The sequence below is a fragment of the Symsagittifera roscoffensis genome, chromosome 6, assembly GCF_963678635.1.
Source record: "Symsagittifera roscoffensis chromosome 6, txSymRosc1.1, whole genome shotgun sequence".
In the NCBI taxonomy this organism is placed as follows: domain Eukaryota; kingdom Metazoa; phylum Xenacoelomorpha; order Acoela; family Convolutidae; genus Symsagittifera; species Symsagittifera roscoffensis.
In genome coordinates this window covers 42,359,760-42,379,186 of record NC_087067.1, presented here as the reverse complement: position 1 = coordinate 42,379,186, position 19,427 = coordinate 42,359,760, and the positions used below count along the sequence as shown (strand labels likewise).

The 19,427-nt window shown below is 37.8% G+C and overlaps 2 protein-coding genes across 2 annotated transcripts in view; both read left to right on the top strand.

The window, feature by feature from the left end:
* LOC134847563 (uncharacterized) overlaps nt 1-19,427 on the top strand; it is a 326,408-nt gene that overhangs the window by 181,616 nt on the left and 125,365 nt on the right. The window lies entirely within an intron of this gene.
* On the top strand, nt 1,042-2,129 carry LOC134847676 (uncharacterized). Its single transcript, XM_063864843.1, has 3 exons — nt 1,042-1,152; nt 1,304-1,385; nt 1,793-2,129. The coding sequence occupies exons 1-3, from the start codon at nt 1,102-1,104 to the stop codon at nt 1,969-1,971; spliced, it is 312 nt and encodes a 103-aa protein (XP_063720913.1). The 5' UTR covers nt 1,042-1,101; the 3' UTR covers nt 1,972-2,129.

Here is a 19,427-nt window from a genome sequence, read left to right as displayed (position 1 = left end):
CTAAATTAAGCTGTTTTTTTTTTATAATTAAGCAATTCATTTATTGTACTACTTTTTAAAATCTTTTTTGAGCTAAGCAAAAACATACACAGCAATCAGTAAAATAAAAAGAGTATAAAAGAAAAACTTCAACGTTGTTTTCTCAAGTTCAACTTTGTGCGGCACCTGTCTCTAAAAAAACGGCCGAAAAATGTCCGCGTCCGGCACGACGGTTTTGAATAATGATACCATGTTTTTGACACTCGAATTCTTGTTCCATCTTGTGAACTGGTTGTTTTGTGGCCAACAGACCAAAACTAGCAGTCAGAAGAATAACTTTGGGCTGAGATGACCGATTTTAGTTTAATTTTACTTCTTAAGTTTAAAAACTACTTAAGTTTAAAAACACTTTTAAAACTAAACCGCCTAATTGCCTCAATTTGAAAAAAAAGGGATCCATTTTTTCAACATTTAAGTAATACATTGAAGTTATTGGTTAATAAATTAGTCTGTTAATTGAGCACCACAATCCAGGTTTTATTTGATTTAACAATTCCAATCCTAGAATTGAGTTTCTTGAGTGGGTTTGCATCGTGTCACAGATACAAGAAAAGGATTCAAGGAAAATTTCAAATAAAATGTCCTCAAATGAAATGTCTTTATCTTCATTGTCAATTGTAAAAAAAACATAGGAACTCACCCGGAAAGTGGGCTATCCGTATGCTTAGGGATAATTATAGAATGAAGATCCTCGAATTTGACAAAAACCACCTTGTTGGTGGTTTGTTAAAAGCTATAGGAACCCGCCCGGAACATAGATATTCCTGTAGAAGTATGCCTATGCACTACTTCGTAAACGGTAACGTAATAACAATACGAAAAAGAGACACCTTAAACTCACTCTCATAGGCTAACACACTGACTGTGTGAACACAAGACATTCACTATAACTTTGACCTTGATGGTCATCATTGCAGAAGTAATTACCATTTTTGTGGCTAATGAGTGAATGATGTGCTTTGTTTTTTTTTCTAAAAAACACAAAACTTGTAAAAAAAAAAACGACGTTAGCAAGAGGATAATTTCGAAAATTGGGAAGCCTATAAGTACAAGCTGGTCGTCATGGGCTTCGGTAGACAAAACAGATTCGATCCTTATCCCTCCAAACTACAGGTAAAATTTATCAACTTACTATATCTTACTTTTGGCTAATTGTTTTTTATAGAATCAAGAAAAAAATATCAAGAATAACCATTAAAAAACCTTTTTGATATACATAATCATAGCAAAAATAGTAAACAGCCAAAATTTTGATTATTTTTAGGAAGCTGAGTTGAGTTTTGCGAACGAGACAGACAACGCAGGCATAGTTGCATTACGAAGTGGAGGAGCTAAAACTTGTTCAGGTACATTGAAAAACTTTTTTAAGTCACTTTCTAATCGCAAAAACTGCTTCATAAATAGAATTTAAAAAAAAATGGAAGCGGAAAAATGATGGAATCATTTAGTATCAGGAAGCGTGAAAACCGACTGAGAGATTTATTAATATTTTAGTCTAAACCTCAAATATTTCGAACCTATTTTTCTCAACCTGGGAGAACTTAATGAAACCCCAATATGTTATTGACTAGAGAAAACTTGGACGAATAAAAGAAATCTAAAGCAAGATTAATTCTCGCTACATTGAATTTGCTCAAAATTTAATTTAACGGCAAGCTTAAAGTTTCTGTTGCTATTTTTTGGCCGATATTCGTAAGTATGTAACTTAGGTAGAGGATAGGGGAGGGGTGAGAAAGGGTAAGTGTCATTTTAGGAGACGACGGCGGCCCAATCGTGAAAGTGAGGAAGAGCTCGGACAAGGTCAAGTGCATCTTTGGTGTTTCCTCAACATACGTTGGAGATTGTACAACCACACTACCCAACTACAGTTACGTCATCAGAGCCAGCTTCTATTCGGATTTCGTGAAAAAAGCGCTGAAAACAAAAGAGTGAACTGTAGCTGGAAGTTGGAATATTCTAGAACTTTCATCAACAATAAAAGCAAAAAAACGTAGTTGAGGGTAAAATACGAATCATAAATACGGAGCTTTGTTTCTTTCGTTTAAATTGTTGAGATGATTCTGACTTTTCAAGAGGTATGGATCATAAAATTTGACAGGAAACTTTTTGAATAATAAATAGCCTTGCACTGTTAAAAATTTGTTCGGTTAATTTAGGCATGAGCGCAATCCATCATTCGCGTTTTCCATAGATTTGACGAGAAACCCATTTTCCATTTCTATTGTTGCTTTCACCATAAGGTTGTAGTTTCATGTTCAGATTATCGCCAAAAAGTCTTGAGATAAAGATTCCAGATTTTAGACTGTCGCTAGCTTTGAAGACCTGAGAGATGTGTCCGCAACCGATGCAGCCAAAGAAAACATGCGAGTGACCGAGAAAAAATTAACCGCAACCGATGCGATCGCAAAAAAAATACCGCGATCGTCGCGACTTTTCTTACTAAAATTTACTAAATTAAGCTGTTTTTTTTTTATAATTAAGCAATTCATTTATTGTACTACTTTTTAAAATCTTTTTTGAGCTAAGCAAAAACATACACAGCAATCAGTAAAATAAAAAGAGTATAAAAGAAAAACTTCAACGTTGTTTTCTCAAGTTCAACTTTGTGCGGCACCTGTCTCTAAAAAAACGGCCGAAAAATGTCCGCGTCCGGCACGACGGTTTTGAATAATGATACCATGTTTTTGACACTCGAATTCTTGTTCCATCTTGTGAACTGGTTGTTTTGTGGCCAACAGACCAAAACTAGCAGTCAGAAGAATAACTTTGGGCTGAGATGACCGATTTTAGTTTAATTTTACTTCTTAAGTTTAAAAACTACTTAAGTTTAAAAACACTTTTAAAACTAAACCGCCTAATTGCCTCAATTTGAAAAAAAGGGATCCATTTTTTCAACATTTAAGTAATACATTGAAGTTATTGGTTAATAAATTAGTCTGTTAATTGAGCACCACAATCCAGGTTTTATTTGATTTAACAATTCCAATCCTAAAATTGAGTTTCTTGAGTGGGTTTGCATCGTGTCACAGATACAAGAAAAAGATTCAAGGAAAATTTCAAATAAAATGTCCTCAAATGAAATGTCTTTATCTTCATTGTCAATTGTAAAAAAAAACATAGGAACTCACCCGGAAAGTGGGCTATCCGTATGCTTAGGGATAATTATAGAATGAAGATCCTCGAATTTGACAAAAACCACCTTGTTGGTGGTTTGTTAAAAGCTATAGGAACCCGCCCGGAACATAGATATTCCTGTAGAAGTATGCCTATGCACTACTTCGTAAACGGTAACGTAATAACAATACGAAAAAGAGACACCTTAAACTCACTCTCATAGGCTAACACACTGACTGTGTGAACACAAGACATTCACTATAACTTTGACCTTGATGGTCATACAACATTATATAATAACATACGTAATTATAGTACGACCTCTACACCACATTTCCCTTTCGAAACAGTTCCTAAATGACATTAACTATACATAGCACATATCGCAACTCAATCTTTAAGCTAAATCAGTTCAACAGTTCATTCATAGTCTTTAATAGTAAGTTAGAACTCTATCTCCTATCTTCCTCCTCTTCAAAATAAGTCTTCAAGCTCTTCGAGAATCTGCCGATGGTCAACCTCCGCCATACTAATGGCCGACAACTCATCAGCGATGTGCAAATCGTCAGTAACAAATGGGTCCCTCGAATCACCTCTAGCGTTGATGTCAGCTGTTCCCTGCACGACAGCCACTGGCTCTTTATCATTCTCCTCATCTCTCTCGTCCGCTATTATCACACATCGTGTATGCTCTTCCTGACAAGCATCCGAACCTTTTGGCTGAAAAAAAATCTCAACTGGTACGGCAGCCATTGGCATTTTCACTCCAACTGATTCAGCAGCCTTTGGCGATTCCTCTTTGCCCGCATTTTTGTTATCTACGGTTTTAATTGGGGTACAAATTGTGACTCTTCTAGCCGCAGGTAACGTAAGATTCAAATTTCTTGCTCCAATTCGCAACAGTAACTCTCTCCCAGCTTGATGGCTGTACGGGTTCTGTGACTTTCCGCCTGGGCAATATCAACAAGTTTACCCCGGTTCGGGTTGCGTCAATTATTCCGTATTCGGGCTTCCAGGAATTGATACAGCTATTGTACGCGAAATCCGTCAATAACGTTTCCTGCTGTATCAGTTATCATGGAAACTCCCGACAAATGTTTAATAATTCGTCTCAACTTATCCAGCACGTCGACAAAATTTCCAGACACCTCTTAATCAAGTCATGTTACATCGTCTTGGATATAATCTTTCCCCAGAAAAACGGCACATTTCTTTGTCGAAACACGTATTTTCTGCGCTCCGTCTATTCGGGCTTGGAATCTCTTTTTACTCTCTATGACATACTAGTTAGCACATAACTTCCTCCTCTATTGCAATTCACTGTCTTTGGTGTAATACCCGTTGCCGCCTTCGGCACTCCTTCTAGTTCTTCATCTGAAGTGTTTTGCGTCTGACGTAATACATGCACGTTCAATGCACCGCCGTTAACTACGCTCGTAAACAGTCTATCTCCGAAAAATTTGGAGGCCGGCATTCTTAATGGCCTTGGTTGTGCATAATAACCGTCGTATCCTGTTTGAGGACTTTCACCTGACTTGGACCCGAATTTGTCTGTGGTGGGTTCTTTTGCTCTTTTTGCTTTATGTCCATTGGCACATGTTGAGGCGATGACATTACTTTTTTCGGATGATTGCAGCTCTTGTGTGTCCATTTCATGTGTATTCGCTTTATCTGTTTCCTCAGATTCATCCTCCCCGTCCTCAGTAGAAGACAATTCAATAAGGTTCGTCGGCACTGGGATTGACCCCATTCGCAGCGTTTTTCCTTCCTCCGAGCTCGAGTAGAGCACAATTCCTCCTTGAGAAGTTTCTCGCGGCAATACGAATGTTTGAGCCTCCTTTTCCACGCCCGTGGCTTGACTATGTCCCACTGTCCGTTCTGAAGGCAATGTGTTTGTCCGCGGCAGTATTTCTATATCCTTTCCCGGACTCTCTGTCCATATAAGCCCTTCCGATGAAATATCGATCAAAAACGGGTTCTCGGCAGTTCCACCGGCGTGATCCGTCACTGGTTTAGGAGATTGTCCCGTAGACGCAACTAACGCACCCGTATTCCGAGCAACCCACTCGGTTTGCACATCACGTTGTTTCGCCGTACCCGAAGGAGAAACTGCCTTCAAACCGCCGGTTTCGTGATCCCAGCCACCTAAACTTATGGAGAGATCACATTTATGCAAAATTTTTCCGGAACACAAAGTGACTGAATGGGCCGATTCACGAACTAAGCGCTCGTTTAGTGGTTCAAAGTACGGTTCTGATTTCAATCTTTCTTGAATTTTGCAAAAAAATTGTGCTAGCCTTTTGATTGAGCTTGGAGCACCCGGAGCACTTGTTGTTTCCACTGCCGACTTTGGGACTGACATTCCCGATACCAACGAGTGCTAGATACGATCATACGTCCCCTGTTTGTTGCGTCATCCGGTTCACCGTAATTCTGAATGAATTTTGAACGAAATATCTTCTATTTACGATCTAGAGAAAGCAATTAATTTTTCATGTCAAGTTTTCAGCTGAAGCAGCACGAGTAATCGAATGCCAAATTGTATTTGGTTTTTGCCCAAAATTTGCCTCAAATGGAGTACAACTCAACAATTGATATACTGTAGTTCAAATGCTGAGTAGTATATCCTTTAGCCTTACACGTAAGCTCCGATTTGGGCTCTGAAAAGAAGAAGCCATTAACCTTTCGCGAAACGATCGGATACATCTTTCCACTAAGCCCGTAGCTCGATTCCTTACCACCGGCGCAAAAATCAGATGTATATTTTGTTGACGACAAATCTCTCGAACTGATTTAGGCACAAAGCCCGATCCTTGATCCGATCGGATCACTCGCGGTATAGCATGTAGAGTAATATAATTTTACAAAAAAATTGCTGATAACCGTTGCGGTAGTACGCATCGTTATTTGAACCGTCGGGAATTTTGAAAACCGATCAACACAAATCAACAGGTATTTATTCGCGCCCCAAAAGGAAAATAGGGGTCCTAAACATTCCATTTGATTTTCATGATTTGGTTCCTCCATTAAATCCCTCTGTGCAACCTCCGTACTAGGAATAACAGGTTTTAAATTCTTACCCGATTTATTGCACTCTTTGCAATTCGCCGCGGTTAATTGGATCTGCCGATTAATGTGTGACCACAAGAAATAACAATTCGCCACGTCCCTAATTATAAACAGGCCAGCGTGTCCTTTATGCAGCGTGTCCTTTATGCAATCGAACCATAATCGGGGATCTCAACTGCGGTTGAATCACCATCTTATCTTCCATAAATAGGATTCCATTCGATGTGTGGAACTTCGAATGATAATAACAAAAGTACTCGCCGAGAAATTTGATTACGGTGTAATTACGCTCTTTCAAAGCATCATTAATACAACTATGAATTTTGTCTGCTTTAGTTAGGATCGAGTGAAAATCTGAATCGAAGAATTCTGGCCAATAAAACAAAATGGAAGGAAACATTTCCTCCGGGATAATTCTCGATTTCCGCTGGGATAATTCTCGATCGGCTGTCTTGATGAGGTTGTACCGTGTATCTTTAACAAAGGGATTTCCCGAGGTCTGTTCCCCTCGGTACACGATTTTGTGGAGTTCAACCTTGCCATTTTAAATGGATTAAATAAATCTAAATTTTTACAGTTTTCCGTTCTCAAGTGATTAATGACACAAACTCTGATCAAACGACAGTTTTTGAACGTGCGAATAAGTTTCTTAGCAGTGCATTTTTTCCGTTTGCGTCCTCCCCCCGTCGGTTTTCTTCGTCTCGCCATGTCATCGTTACTAGCTCAGTTCCCACGTTACTAGCGTATTAGTCTCAATCTATTTATATACAATCGCAAATTAAATCAATAAAACTCATTAGAGCTGATAAGAAGAAAAACGTCGGGGTTAAAAAACGCTGACTGAATTTGAAAAAAAAAATTGAAGAAAATTAAAAATTGTTTTCGGATGACATTCACGCAATCTTCAACTATGCTATGAAAAGATTATTAGAAGAGGTGAACTCTGCTAGTGGGATATTCCTGTTGGTATAGGAGCTCTCCTTCAAAATAATGCAAATGTGAAAATCTTTAATAAAGCAGTTGTAACTAGATTTAGCTTTATCTTTCATCAGCGCCGTATGATTCATTGGCCTTATCTTTATCTTTCATTGGACTTATTCTGATTAAATTGAGAAAAATATCTGCTTTTTCTTCACAAAAAATAACTATTCGGCCCTCTTAGATCTTTGTTCCGTCAATCAAAAAGTTTGTCAAAGTGCTTGTCAATTTGTTAATAAACTTTGCTGTGTTTATGAATCTGCTGCAAATCTCCTGTAAAAATCACATTTGGTTGAGTTTCTCAGAACTCCTACTTCGCTTATTTAATCTTGATGTCTGTAGAAAAAAAACGGTTACTTTGATGGATAGGAATATTGGAAACTTATTGGAAAAAAAATGTTCAAAATAATAGTTGATGTTTGGCAGTGAAAAAATAATGTTTAACGTTCATAAAAAAAGTTGTCACAGAAGCACTTAAAACTCGAAAATGCGACACGGCTCAAAAACGAGAAATTTAACACAAAAACTTTCTGTGGACGATAATTTATTGATTGGAACCAAAAAGCAATACCTTTTTTGCAATATAGCTTACATATATATTTTTTCTGAGGCTAATAAATTTTTTTCTTTCAAGGCTAACATCGCACGCGAATATTTATGAACAACAGAATAACAATCTAACAAAATTTAGCATTGAAAAGTGGTATTCGCTGTTCAGCCTTTTTATCAGGCTTTCAAAAGTTTGTATTCTGTCAAACAGTTTTTATATTATTGCCTTCGCTGGCGTGAAATTGATTTGATTTTATTTACAGACGAAAGTATTTTAAAAAGCATTGAAACTCAGATTTAACGCACAAGAATAATCAACAATAACGAAATCCAAGGCTTTGCAGAGGTACAGGTTTGCCTTTTAATGTATGATTTCATTTTAAAATTAGGCTTTTTAGAGAGATTTCCTAATAAAGCAGCTTCGCTCAATAAAATAATTCAGTCTGGGATAAGTCTGGGATGTGGGGGCAATTTTCAGTATGTCATGTTCAGTATCTTCAATTTTTGCTCCAATTTCTTGATCTTTTGACATTCTTCAGCTTTTTTTGATCACCTTGCCTCGAAAGGGTATTCTTTGCGTGGACCTCGCTTGTTCTGAGTCGTTACACCTCCACTTCCAGCTCCCTGTTCACTGCAGTTCGCTCCACTGGCTGGATCGCTCGCTCCTTTGGCTGGATCGCTCGCACCACTGGTGGGATCACTCGCTCCACTGGCTGGATCGCCCATTCTAATCTACACATTTAAGAAATTATGCTACGAAATTGAAACCCAAGCAAAAACCCTTTTTGATTTTAGGTGGAGAGGCTGAATTTTTTCAACATTTAACACTGATTCAATCTACTTTGAAATGGAGCCATTGGCATTTTCACTCCAACTGATTCAGCAGCCTTTGGCGATTCCTCTTTGCCCGCATTTTTGTTATCTACGGTTTTAATTGGGGTACAAATTGTGACTCTTCTAGCCGCAGGTAACGTAAGATTCAAATTTCTTGCTCCAATTCGCAACAGTAACTCTCTCCCACATTTAAGTAATACATTGAAGTTATTGGTTAATAAATTAGTCTGTTAATTGAGCACCACAATCCAGGTTTTATTTGATTTAACAATTCCAATCCTAGAATTGAGTTTCTTGAGTGGGTTTGCATCGTGTCACAGATACAAGAAAAGGATTCAAGGAAAATTTCAAATAAAATGTCCTCAAATGAAATATCTTTATCTTCATTGTCAATTGTAAAAAAAACATAGGAACTCATCCGGAAAGTGGGCTATCCGTATGCTTAGGGATAATTATAGAATGAAGATCCTCGAATTTGACAAAAACCACCTTGTTGGTGGTTTGTTAAAAGCTATAGGAACCCGCCCGGAACATAGATATTCCTGTAGAAGTATGCCTATGCACTACTTCGTAAACGGTAACGTAATAACAATACGAAAAAGAGACACCTTAAACTCACTCTCATAGGCTAACACACTGACTGTGTGAACACAAGACATTCACTATAACTTTGACCTTGATGGTCATACAACATTATATAATAACATACGTAATTATAGTACGACCTCTACACCACATTTCCCTTTCGAAACAGTTCCTAAATGACATTAACTATAATAGCACATATCGCAACTCAATCTTTAAGCTAAATCAGTTCAACAGTTCATTCATAGTCTTTAATAGTAAGTTAGAACTCTATCTCCTATCTTCCTCCTCTTCAAAATAAGTCTTCAAGCTCTTCGAGAATCTGCCGATGGTCAACCTCCGCCATACTAATGGCCGACAACTCATCAGCGATGTGCAAATCGTCAGTAACAAATGGGTCCCTCGAATCACCTCTAGCGTTGATGTCAGCTGTTCCCTGCACGACAGCCACTGGCTCTTTATCATTCTCCTCATCTCTCTCGTCCGCTATTATCACACATCGTGTATGCTCTTCCTGACAAGCATCCGAACCTTTTGGCTTAAAAAAAATCTCAACTGGTACGGCAGCCATTGGCATTTTCACTCCAACTGATTCAGCAGCCTTTGGCGATTCCTCTTTGCCCGCATTTTTGTTATCTACGGTTTTAATTGGGGTACAAATTGTGACTCTTCTAGCCGCAGGTAACGTAAGATTCAAATTTCTTGCTCCAATTCGCAACAGTAACTCTCTCCCACATTTAAGTAATACATTGAAGTTATTGGTTAATAAATTAGTCTGTTAATTGAGCACCACAATCCAGGTTTTATTTGATTTAACAATTCCAATCCTAGAATTGAGTTTCTTGAGTGGGTTTGCATCGTGTCACAGATACAAGAAAAGGATTCAAGGAAAATTTCAAATAAAATGTCCTCAAATGAAATGTCTTTATCTTCATTGTCAATTGTAAAAAAAAACATAGGAACTCACCCGGAAAGTGGGCTATCCATATGCTTAGGGATAATTATAGAATGAAGATCCTCGAATTTGACAAAAACCACCTTGTTGGTGGTTTGTTAAAAGCTATAGGAACCCGCCCGGAACATAGATATTCCTGTAGAAGTATGCCTATGCACTACTTCGTAAACGGTAACGTAATAACAATACGAAAAAGAGACACCTTAAACTCACTCTCATAGGCTAACACACTGACTGTGTGAACACAAGACATTCACTATAACTTTGACCTTGATGGTCATACAACATTATATAATAACATACGTAATTATAGTACGACCTCTACACCACATTTCCCTTTCGAAACAGTTCCTAAATGACATTAACTATACATAGCACATATCGCAACTCAATCTTTAAGCTAAATCAGTTCAACAGTTCATTCATAGTCTTTAATAGTAAGTTAGAACTCTATCTCCTATCTTCCTCCTCTTCAAAATAAGTCTTCAAGCTCTTCGAGAATCTGCCGATGGTCAACCTCCGCCATACTAATGGCCGACAACTCATCAGCGATGTGCAAATCGTCAGTAACAAATGGGTCCCTCGAATCACCTCTAGCGTTGATGTCAGCTGTTCCCTGCACGACAGCCACTGGCTCTTTATCATTCTCCTCATCTCTCTCGTCCGCTATTATCACACATCGTGTATGCTCTTCCTGACAAGCATCCGAACCTTTTGGCTGAAAAAAAATCTCAACTGGTACGGCAGCCATTGGCATTTTCACTCCAACTGATTCAGCAGCCTTTGGCGATTCCTCTTTGCCCGCATTTTTGTTATCTACGGTTTTAATTGGGGTACAAATTGTGACTCTTCTAGCCGCAGGTAACGTAAGATTCAAATTTCTTGCTCCAATTCGCAACAGTAACTCTCTCCCACATTTAAGTAATACATTGAAGTTATTGGTTAATAAATTAGTCTGTTAATTGAGCACCACAATCCAGGTTTTATTTGATTTAACAATTCCAATCCTAGAATTGAGTTTCTTGAGTGGGTTTGCATCGTGTCACAGATACAAGAAAAGGATTCAAGGAAAATTTCAAATAAAATGTCCTCAAAAAAATGTCTTTATCTTCATTGTTAATTGTAAAAAAAACATAGGAACTCACCCGGAAAGTGGGCTATCCGTATGCTTAGGGATAATTATAGAATGAAGATCCTCGAATTTGACAAAAACCACCTTGTTGGTGGTTTGTTAAAAGCTATAGGAACCCGCCCGGAACATAGATATTCCTGTAGAAGTATGCCTATGCACTACTTCGTAAACGGTAACGTAATAACAATACGAAAAAGAGACACCTTAAACTCACTCTCATAGGCTAACACACTGACTGTGTGAACACAAGACATTCACTATAACTTTGACCTTGATGGTCATACAACATTATATAATAACATACGTAATTATAGTACGACCTCTACACCACATTTCCCTTTCGAAACAGTTCCTAAATGACATTAACTATACATAGCACATATCGCAACTCAATCTTTAAGCTAAATCAGTTCAACAGTTCATTCATAGTCTTTAATAGTAAGTTAGAACTCTATCTCCTATCTTCCTCCTCTTCAAAATAAGTCTTCAAGCTCTTCGAGAATCTGCCGATGGTCAACCTCCGCCATACTAATGGTCGACAACTCATCAGCGATGTGCAAATCGTCAGTAACAAATGGGTCCCTCGAATCACCTCTAGCGTTGATGTCAGCTGTTCCCTGCACGACAGCCACTGGCTCTTTATCATTCTCCTCATCTCTCTCGTCCGCTATTATCACACATCGTGTATGCTCTTCCTGACAAGCATCCGAACCTTTTGGCTGAAAAAAAATCTCAACTGGTACGGCAGCCATTGGCATTTTCACTCCAACTGATTCAGCAGCCTTTGGCGATTCCTCTTTGCCCGCATTTTTGTTATCTACGGTTTTAATTGGGGTACAAATTGTGACTCTTCTAGCCGCAGGTAACGTAAGATTCAAATTTCTTGCTCCAATTCGCAACAGTAACTCTCTCCCAGCTTGATGGCTGTACGGGTTCTGTGACTTTCCGCCTGGGCAATATCAACAAGTTTACCCCGGTTCGGGTTGCGTCAATTATTCCGTATTCGGGCTTCCAGGAATTGATACAGCTATTGTACGCGAAATCCGTCAATAACGTTTCCTGCTGTATCAGTTATCATGGAAACTCCCGACAAATGTTTAATAATTCGTCTCAACTTATCCAGCACGTCGACAAAATTTCCAGACACCTCTTAATCAAGTCATGTTACATCGTCTTGGATATAATCTTTCCCCAGAAAAACGGCACATTTCTTTGTCGAAACACGTATTTTCTGCGCTCCGTCTATTCGGGCTTGGAATCTCTTTTTACTCTCTATGACATACTAGTTAGCACATAACTTCCTCCTCTATTGCAATTCACTGTCTTTGGTGTAATACCCGTTGCCGCCTTCGGCACTCCTTCTAGTTCTTCATCTGAAGTGTTTTGCGTCTGACGTAATACATGCACGTTCAATGCACCGCCGTTAACTACGCTCGTAAACAGTCTATCTCCGAAAAATTTGGAGGCCGGCATTCTTAATGGCCTTGGTTGTGCATAATAACCGTCGTATCCTGTTTGAGGACTTTCACCTGACTTGGACCCGAATTTGTCTGTGGTGGGTTCTTTTGCTCTTTTTGCTTTTTGTCCATTGGCACATGTTGAGGCGATGACATTACTTTTTTCGGATGATTGCAGCTCTTGTGTGTCCATTTCATGTGTATTCGCTTTATCTGTTTCCTCAGATTCATCCTCCCCGTCCTCAGTAGAAGACAATTCAATAAGGTTCGTCGGCACTGGGATTGACCCCATTCGCAGCGTTTTTCCTTCCTCCGAGCTCGAGTAGAGCACAATTCCTCCTTGAGAAGTTTCTCGCGGCAATACGAATGTTTGAGCCTCCTTTTCCACGCCCGTGGCTTGACTATGTCCCACTGTCCGTTCTGAAGGCAATGTGTTTGTCCGCGGCAGTATTTCTATATCCTTTCCCGGACTCTCTGTCCATATAAGCCCTTCCGATGAAATATCGATCAAAAACGGGTTCTCGGCAGTTCCACCGGCGTGATCCGTCACTGGTTTAGGAGATTGTCCCGTAGACGCAACTAACGCACCCGTATTCCGAGCAACCCACTCGGTTTGCACATCACGTTGTTTCGCCGTACCCGAAGGAGAAACTGCCTTCAAACCGCCGGTTTCGTGATCCCAGCCACCTAAACTTATGGAGAGATCACATTTATGCAAAATTTTTCCGGAACACAAAGTGACTGAATGGGCCGATTCACGAACTAAGCGCTCGTTTAGTGGTTCAAAGTACGGTTCTGATTTCAATCTTTCTTGAATTTTGCAAAAAAATTGTGCTAGCCTTTTGATTGAGCTTGGAGCACCCGGAGCACTTGTTGTTTCCACTGCCGACTTTGGGACTGACATTCCCGATACCAACGAGTGCTAGATACGATCATACGTCCCCTGTTTGTTGCGTCATCCGGTTCACCGTAATTCTGAATGAATTTTGAACGAAATATCTTCTATTTACGATCTAGAGAAAGCAATTAATTTTTCATGTCAAGTTTTCAGCTGAAGCAGCACGAGTAATCGAATGCCAAATTGTATTTGGTTTTTGGCCAAAATTTGCCTCAAATGGAGTACAACTCAACAATTGATATACTGTAGTTCAAATGCTGAGTAGTATATCCTTTAGCCTTACACGTAAGCTCCGATTTGGGCTCTGAAAAGAAGAAGCCATTAACCTTTCGCGAAACGATCGGATACATCTTTCCACTAAGCCCGTAGCTCGATTCCTTACCACCGGCGCAAAAATCAGATGTATATTTTGTTGACGACAAATCTCTCGAACTGATTTAGGCACAAAGCCCGATCCTTGATCCGATCGGATCACTCGCGGTATAGCATGTAGAGTAATATAATTTTACAAAAAAATTGCTGATAACCGTTGCGGTAGTACGCATCGTTATTTGAACCGTCGGGAATTTTGAAAACCGATCAACACAAATCAACAGGTATTTATTCGCGCCCCAAAAGGAAAATAGGGGTCCTAAACATTCCATTTGATTTTCATGATTTGGTTCCTCCATTAAATCCCTCTGTGCAACCTCCGTACTAGGAATAACAGGTTTTAAATTCTTACCCGATTTATTGCACTCTTTGCAATTCGCCGCGGTTAATTGGATCTGCCGATTAATGTGTGACCACAAGAAATAACAATTCGCCACGTCCCTAATTATAATCAGGCCAGCGTGTCCTTTATGCAGCGTGTCCTTTATGCAATCGAACCATAATCGGGGATCTCAACTGCGGTTGAATCACCATCTTATCTTCCATAAATAGGATTCCATTCGATGTGTGGAACTTCGAATGATAATAACAAAAGTACTCGCCGAGAAATTTGATTACGGTGTAATTACGCTCTTTCAAAGCATCATTAATACAACTATGAATTTTGTCTGCTTTAGTTAGGATCGAGTGAAAATCTGAATCGAAGAATTCTGGCCAATAAAACAAAATGGAAGGAAACATTTCCTCCGGGATAATTCTCGATTTCCGCTGGGATAATTCTCGATCGGCTGTCTTGATGAGGTTGTACCGTGTATCTTTAACAAAGGGATTTCCCGAGGTCTGTTCCCCTCGGTACACGATTTTGTGGAGTTCAACCTTGCCATTTTAAATGGATTAAATAAATCTAAATTTTTACAGTTCTCCGTTCTCAAGTGATTAATGACACAAACTCTGATCAAACGACAGTTTTTGAACGTGCGAATAAGTTTCTTAGCAGTGCATTTTTTCCGTTTGCGTCCTCCCCCCGTCGGTTTTCTTCGTCTCGCCATGTCATCGTTACTAGCTCAGTTCCCACGTTACTAGCGTATTAGTCTCAATCTATTTATATACAATCGCAAATTAAATCAATAAAACTCATTAGAGCTGATAAGAAGAAAAACGTCGGGGTTAAAAAACGCTGACTGAATTTGAAAAAAAAAATTGAAGAAAATTAAAAATTGTTTTCGGATGACATTCACGCAATCTTCAACTATGCTATGAAAAGATTATTAGAAGAGGTGAACTCTGCTAGTGGGATATTCCTGTTGGTATAGGAGCTCTCCTTCAAAATAATGCAAATGTGAAAATCTTTAATAAAGCAGTTGTAACTAGATTTAGCTTTATCTTTCATCAGCGCCGTATGATTCATTGGCCTTATCTTTATCTTTCATTGGACTTATTCTGATTAAATTGAGAAAAATATCTGCTGTTTCTTCACAAAAAGTAACTATTCGGCCCTCTTAGATCTTTGTTCCGTCAATCAAAAAGTTTGTCAAAGTGCTTGTCAATTTGTTAATAAACTTTGCTGTGTTTATGAATCTGCTGCAAATCTCCTGTAAAAATCACATTTGGTTGAGTTTCTCAGAACTCCTACTTCGCTTATTTAATCTTGATGTCTGTAGAAAAAAAACGGTTACTTTGATGGATAGGAATATTGGAAACTTATACATTAAATTATGACAGAAAAAAAATGTTCAAAATAATAGTTGATGTTTGGCAGTGAAAAAATAATGTTTAACGTTCATAAAAAAAGTTGTCACAGAAGCACTTAAAACTCGAAAATGCGACACGGCTCAAAAACGAATAGAGAAATTTAACACAAAAACTTTCTGTGGACGATAATTTATTGATTGGAACCAAAAAGCAAACCTTTTTTGCAATATACATTACATATATATTTTTTCTGAGGCTAATAAATTTTTTTCTTTCAAGGCTAACATCGCTCGCGAATATTTATGAACAACAGAATAACAATCTAACAAAATTTAGCATTGAAAAGTGGTATTCGCTGTTCAGCCTTTTTATCAGGCTTTCAAAAGTTTGTATTCTGTCAAACAGTTTTTATATTATTGCCTTCGCTGGCGTGAAATTGATTTGATTTTATTTACAGACGAAAGTATTTTAAAAAGCATTGAAACTCAGATTTAACGCACAAGAATAATCAACAATAACGAAATCCAAGGCTTTGCAGAGGTACAGGTTTGCCTTTTAATGTATGATTTCATTTTAAAATTAGGCTTTTTAGAGAGATTTCCTAATAAAGCAGCTTCGCTCAATAAAATAATTCAGTCTGGGATAAGTCTGGGATGTGGGGGCAATTTTCAGTATGTCATGTTCAGTATCTTCAATTTTTGCTCCAATTTCTTGATCTTTTGACATTCTTCAGCTTTTTTTGATCACCTTGCCTCGAAAGGGTATTCTTTGCGTGGACCTCGCTTGTTCTGAGTCGTTACACCTCCACTTCCAGCTCCCTGTTCACTGCAGTTCGCTCCACTGGCTGGATCGCTCGCTCCTTTGGCTGGATCGCTCGCACCACTGGTGGGATCACTCGCTCCACTGGCTGGATCGCCCATTCTAATCTACACATTTAAGAAATTATGCTACGAAATTGAAACCCAAGCAAAAACCCTTTTTGATTTTAGGTGGAGAGGCTGAATTTTTTCAACATTTAACACTGATTCAATCTACTTTAAAATGGAGAAAGTCTTCTTCAGTCTTATTATAGTTTACTTTAAATACTTACCTTCTTCTTTTTTTCTTTTGATGAAATCCTTCAAACTTCGAAAAGTTTGTTTATAAATGCTTTTTCTTTTTTCTCTGTTTTCTACTTTTGTTATCATAAACTGTTTTTTTTTCGGTGCCTTACAGACAACTGTATATAAGGTAAGAATTTTGAAGTATGATTCTTCTGTCCAAGGAAAAAAACGGCTTAGCTTCAATGTCGCCAGAATTTTTACGTTCAAAACCAGTCTTGTGACAAAAAATTACTTTTCATAGTTTTTTTGCAAAATGTTGTTGAAATCAGAAGATAATCATATCTATTTATAATATCAACCGGCACATTGTCCAATAAAATCAATTTTTTTGAAAAATCTGAAAAAAAATTTGATCGGTTAAATAACTAAATCTTTTTTAGACTATGATGCAATTTGCTGTGTTGAATGCCACATTTGTCAACTTCATATTTAGGTATTTGATTATCAAAACTTGATAAAATTAGAAGACAATCATGATTATTTATATTGGCACCAAACAAAGTGTGCATTATAAAAAAAAGTTTTGATTGAAGACCTAAAAACATGTGTAATTATAGATATGTGTTCAGTCAAATACTAGATGAAACTATATTAAAGGACTAAGCCGGGTCGAAATTTGAGAAATTTTGTTTTGAAGACGTAAATTCGTCAGTATATCAAAACTAATTCTGGAAGTGTTCTTGCTATGGAAACGACCCCGCAAACAATATAAAGAATTTAAATTTACGTGCTCAAACTAATTCTTTCGAAAGCTGCTGAGCTTGACCTACTTCTTACGACGTCAAGTATTAAAAATTAGGAGAGCTGAAAGCACTAATTGGTCCGGCATCGAGAAACGGTTATATCTGTTTTGACGACATTGATTAAAAATTCGTGGGAGCTTATATCAGAAAATTGGACAAAATTTACACAATATTACTCTGAATGAGCATATTTTGCATGGATTTGAGCAGTAATTTTTCCAAAGTATTCGCTGGATCAGTTCTTTTGTTGACATTTTCGGTCATCAGCTCAAACATTCTTTATCAAATTTTAGCGGTTTTGTTACGCCGGACCAAATAGTCCTTTCATTGCTTTTAACTGTCAGTTTTTGGCGGAATAAAATTAGTTCAATGAGCTAATCCATGAAATCAAGAAACTGCAGCTAAATATATCTGATGATGAACGGTCTTGTAATTCGAAAAAGTGAGACGTGAACTACGTTTGTTTATATCTGAAAGCAATTTTGTTTCGGCAAGCTTTTTTATTAGCTAATTTGGGCAGCCTAACTTTTTTTTTCATATTGCAAGATATCAAAACTTGAATAAAATTCATTTTTTAACCAGGTATTGCCAATTGATTCATTTTTATATTTGTTTGTCCTAATTTTATTAGTTTATCTAACATTACAATTTGGAACAATTTTGGGCTTAAAAAACAAAAGAAAGGTATTAGGCGGTATCAATGGTCCTGAAGGATTGGAATTGCAACGGAAAGCAGCTACGTAAATTTCAGTGATCTACTTATATAGATTTTACTCAATTTCTCACCAAGATTGTCACGTGCATGTCGAAGTTTCTGACTATGAAGTTTCTGCATAAATGAAGAAACGAGGCTGCTTGCATGCCCCAAAAAAGTCATGAATGTTCAGACTACACAGTAGGGCACCTTGAACATTTTTTCAAACGAAAATTATAAAAAAATCGGAAAAACTAACAAAAAAGTTTTCATTTTTCATTTCATCTACTCGCACGCTGAGTGGAAAATCAAAAGATGTTTTAAAAGTCTCATAACCGAAATACAAAACCAAACTACTCGCCTAAGCTCAGCTAAGAACGATTTAATCCGCCACCTACACGTATTAAAGAATGCAATATATCGCACGATTATTATCTCAAAATTGCCAAGTTAGTTTTTTTCAAAGCCCCATAACTTTATCAAAACAACTACCCGTAGATTTTTTTGTTCCGATGTTTCAAGAAAGTGTCGGAAAGATTGTGCTCGGGTGGTTTTTTTTTTCTGTAGAGAAGTTTTGATTTTTTAACTAGTAACTTTTGACGGAATATTTGCTACATTACTAAGAACAAATTTTATCACGCTTTACTTCCTATGGCGTGTGGAAGATGATTTTTAAAAATCTCAAAAAAATATCGATTTTATAGGCGAGCCATAGAACCACTGCTCCATAGAACTTAAAAGTCAATCGAAGCATTCAGGACTTAGCCCTGACACTAGCGGCTTTGCTCTTGTTTTGATTTGGGCTCCAGGCATCAAAAACTTGTTGATGGTAGAGTCACGGAAGATAGAAGTTCCAATTTTTTGATTTCAAAGAGCAACTGAACGAATTTTTTCTTCACGTTTTTGTCATTTTCTCTGCAACTATTTAAGAAATTTTGCAGAACGGTAGGAAAAATTACCTGCAAGGACTTTGCTGGGCCTGAATTTGAGAAATATTGTTTTGAAGGCGTAAGTTAGCCAGTATATCAAAACTAGTTTTAAAAGTGTTCCTGCTGTGGAAACATCCCACAAAACACTATAGAGAATTTGAATATACGGGATCAAAATAATTTTTCGGGAAGCTGTTGATCTCGGCTGAACTTTTCAGTCGTCAAAAATTGATAATTAGGAGAACTGAAAGAGCCATGTGATCCAGCGTCGTGTCATATCTGTT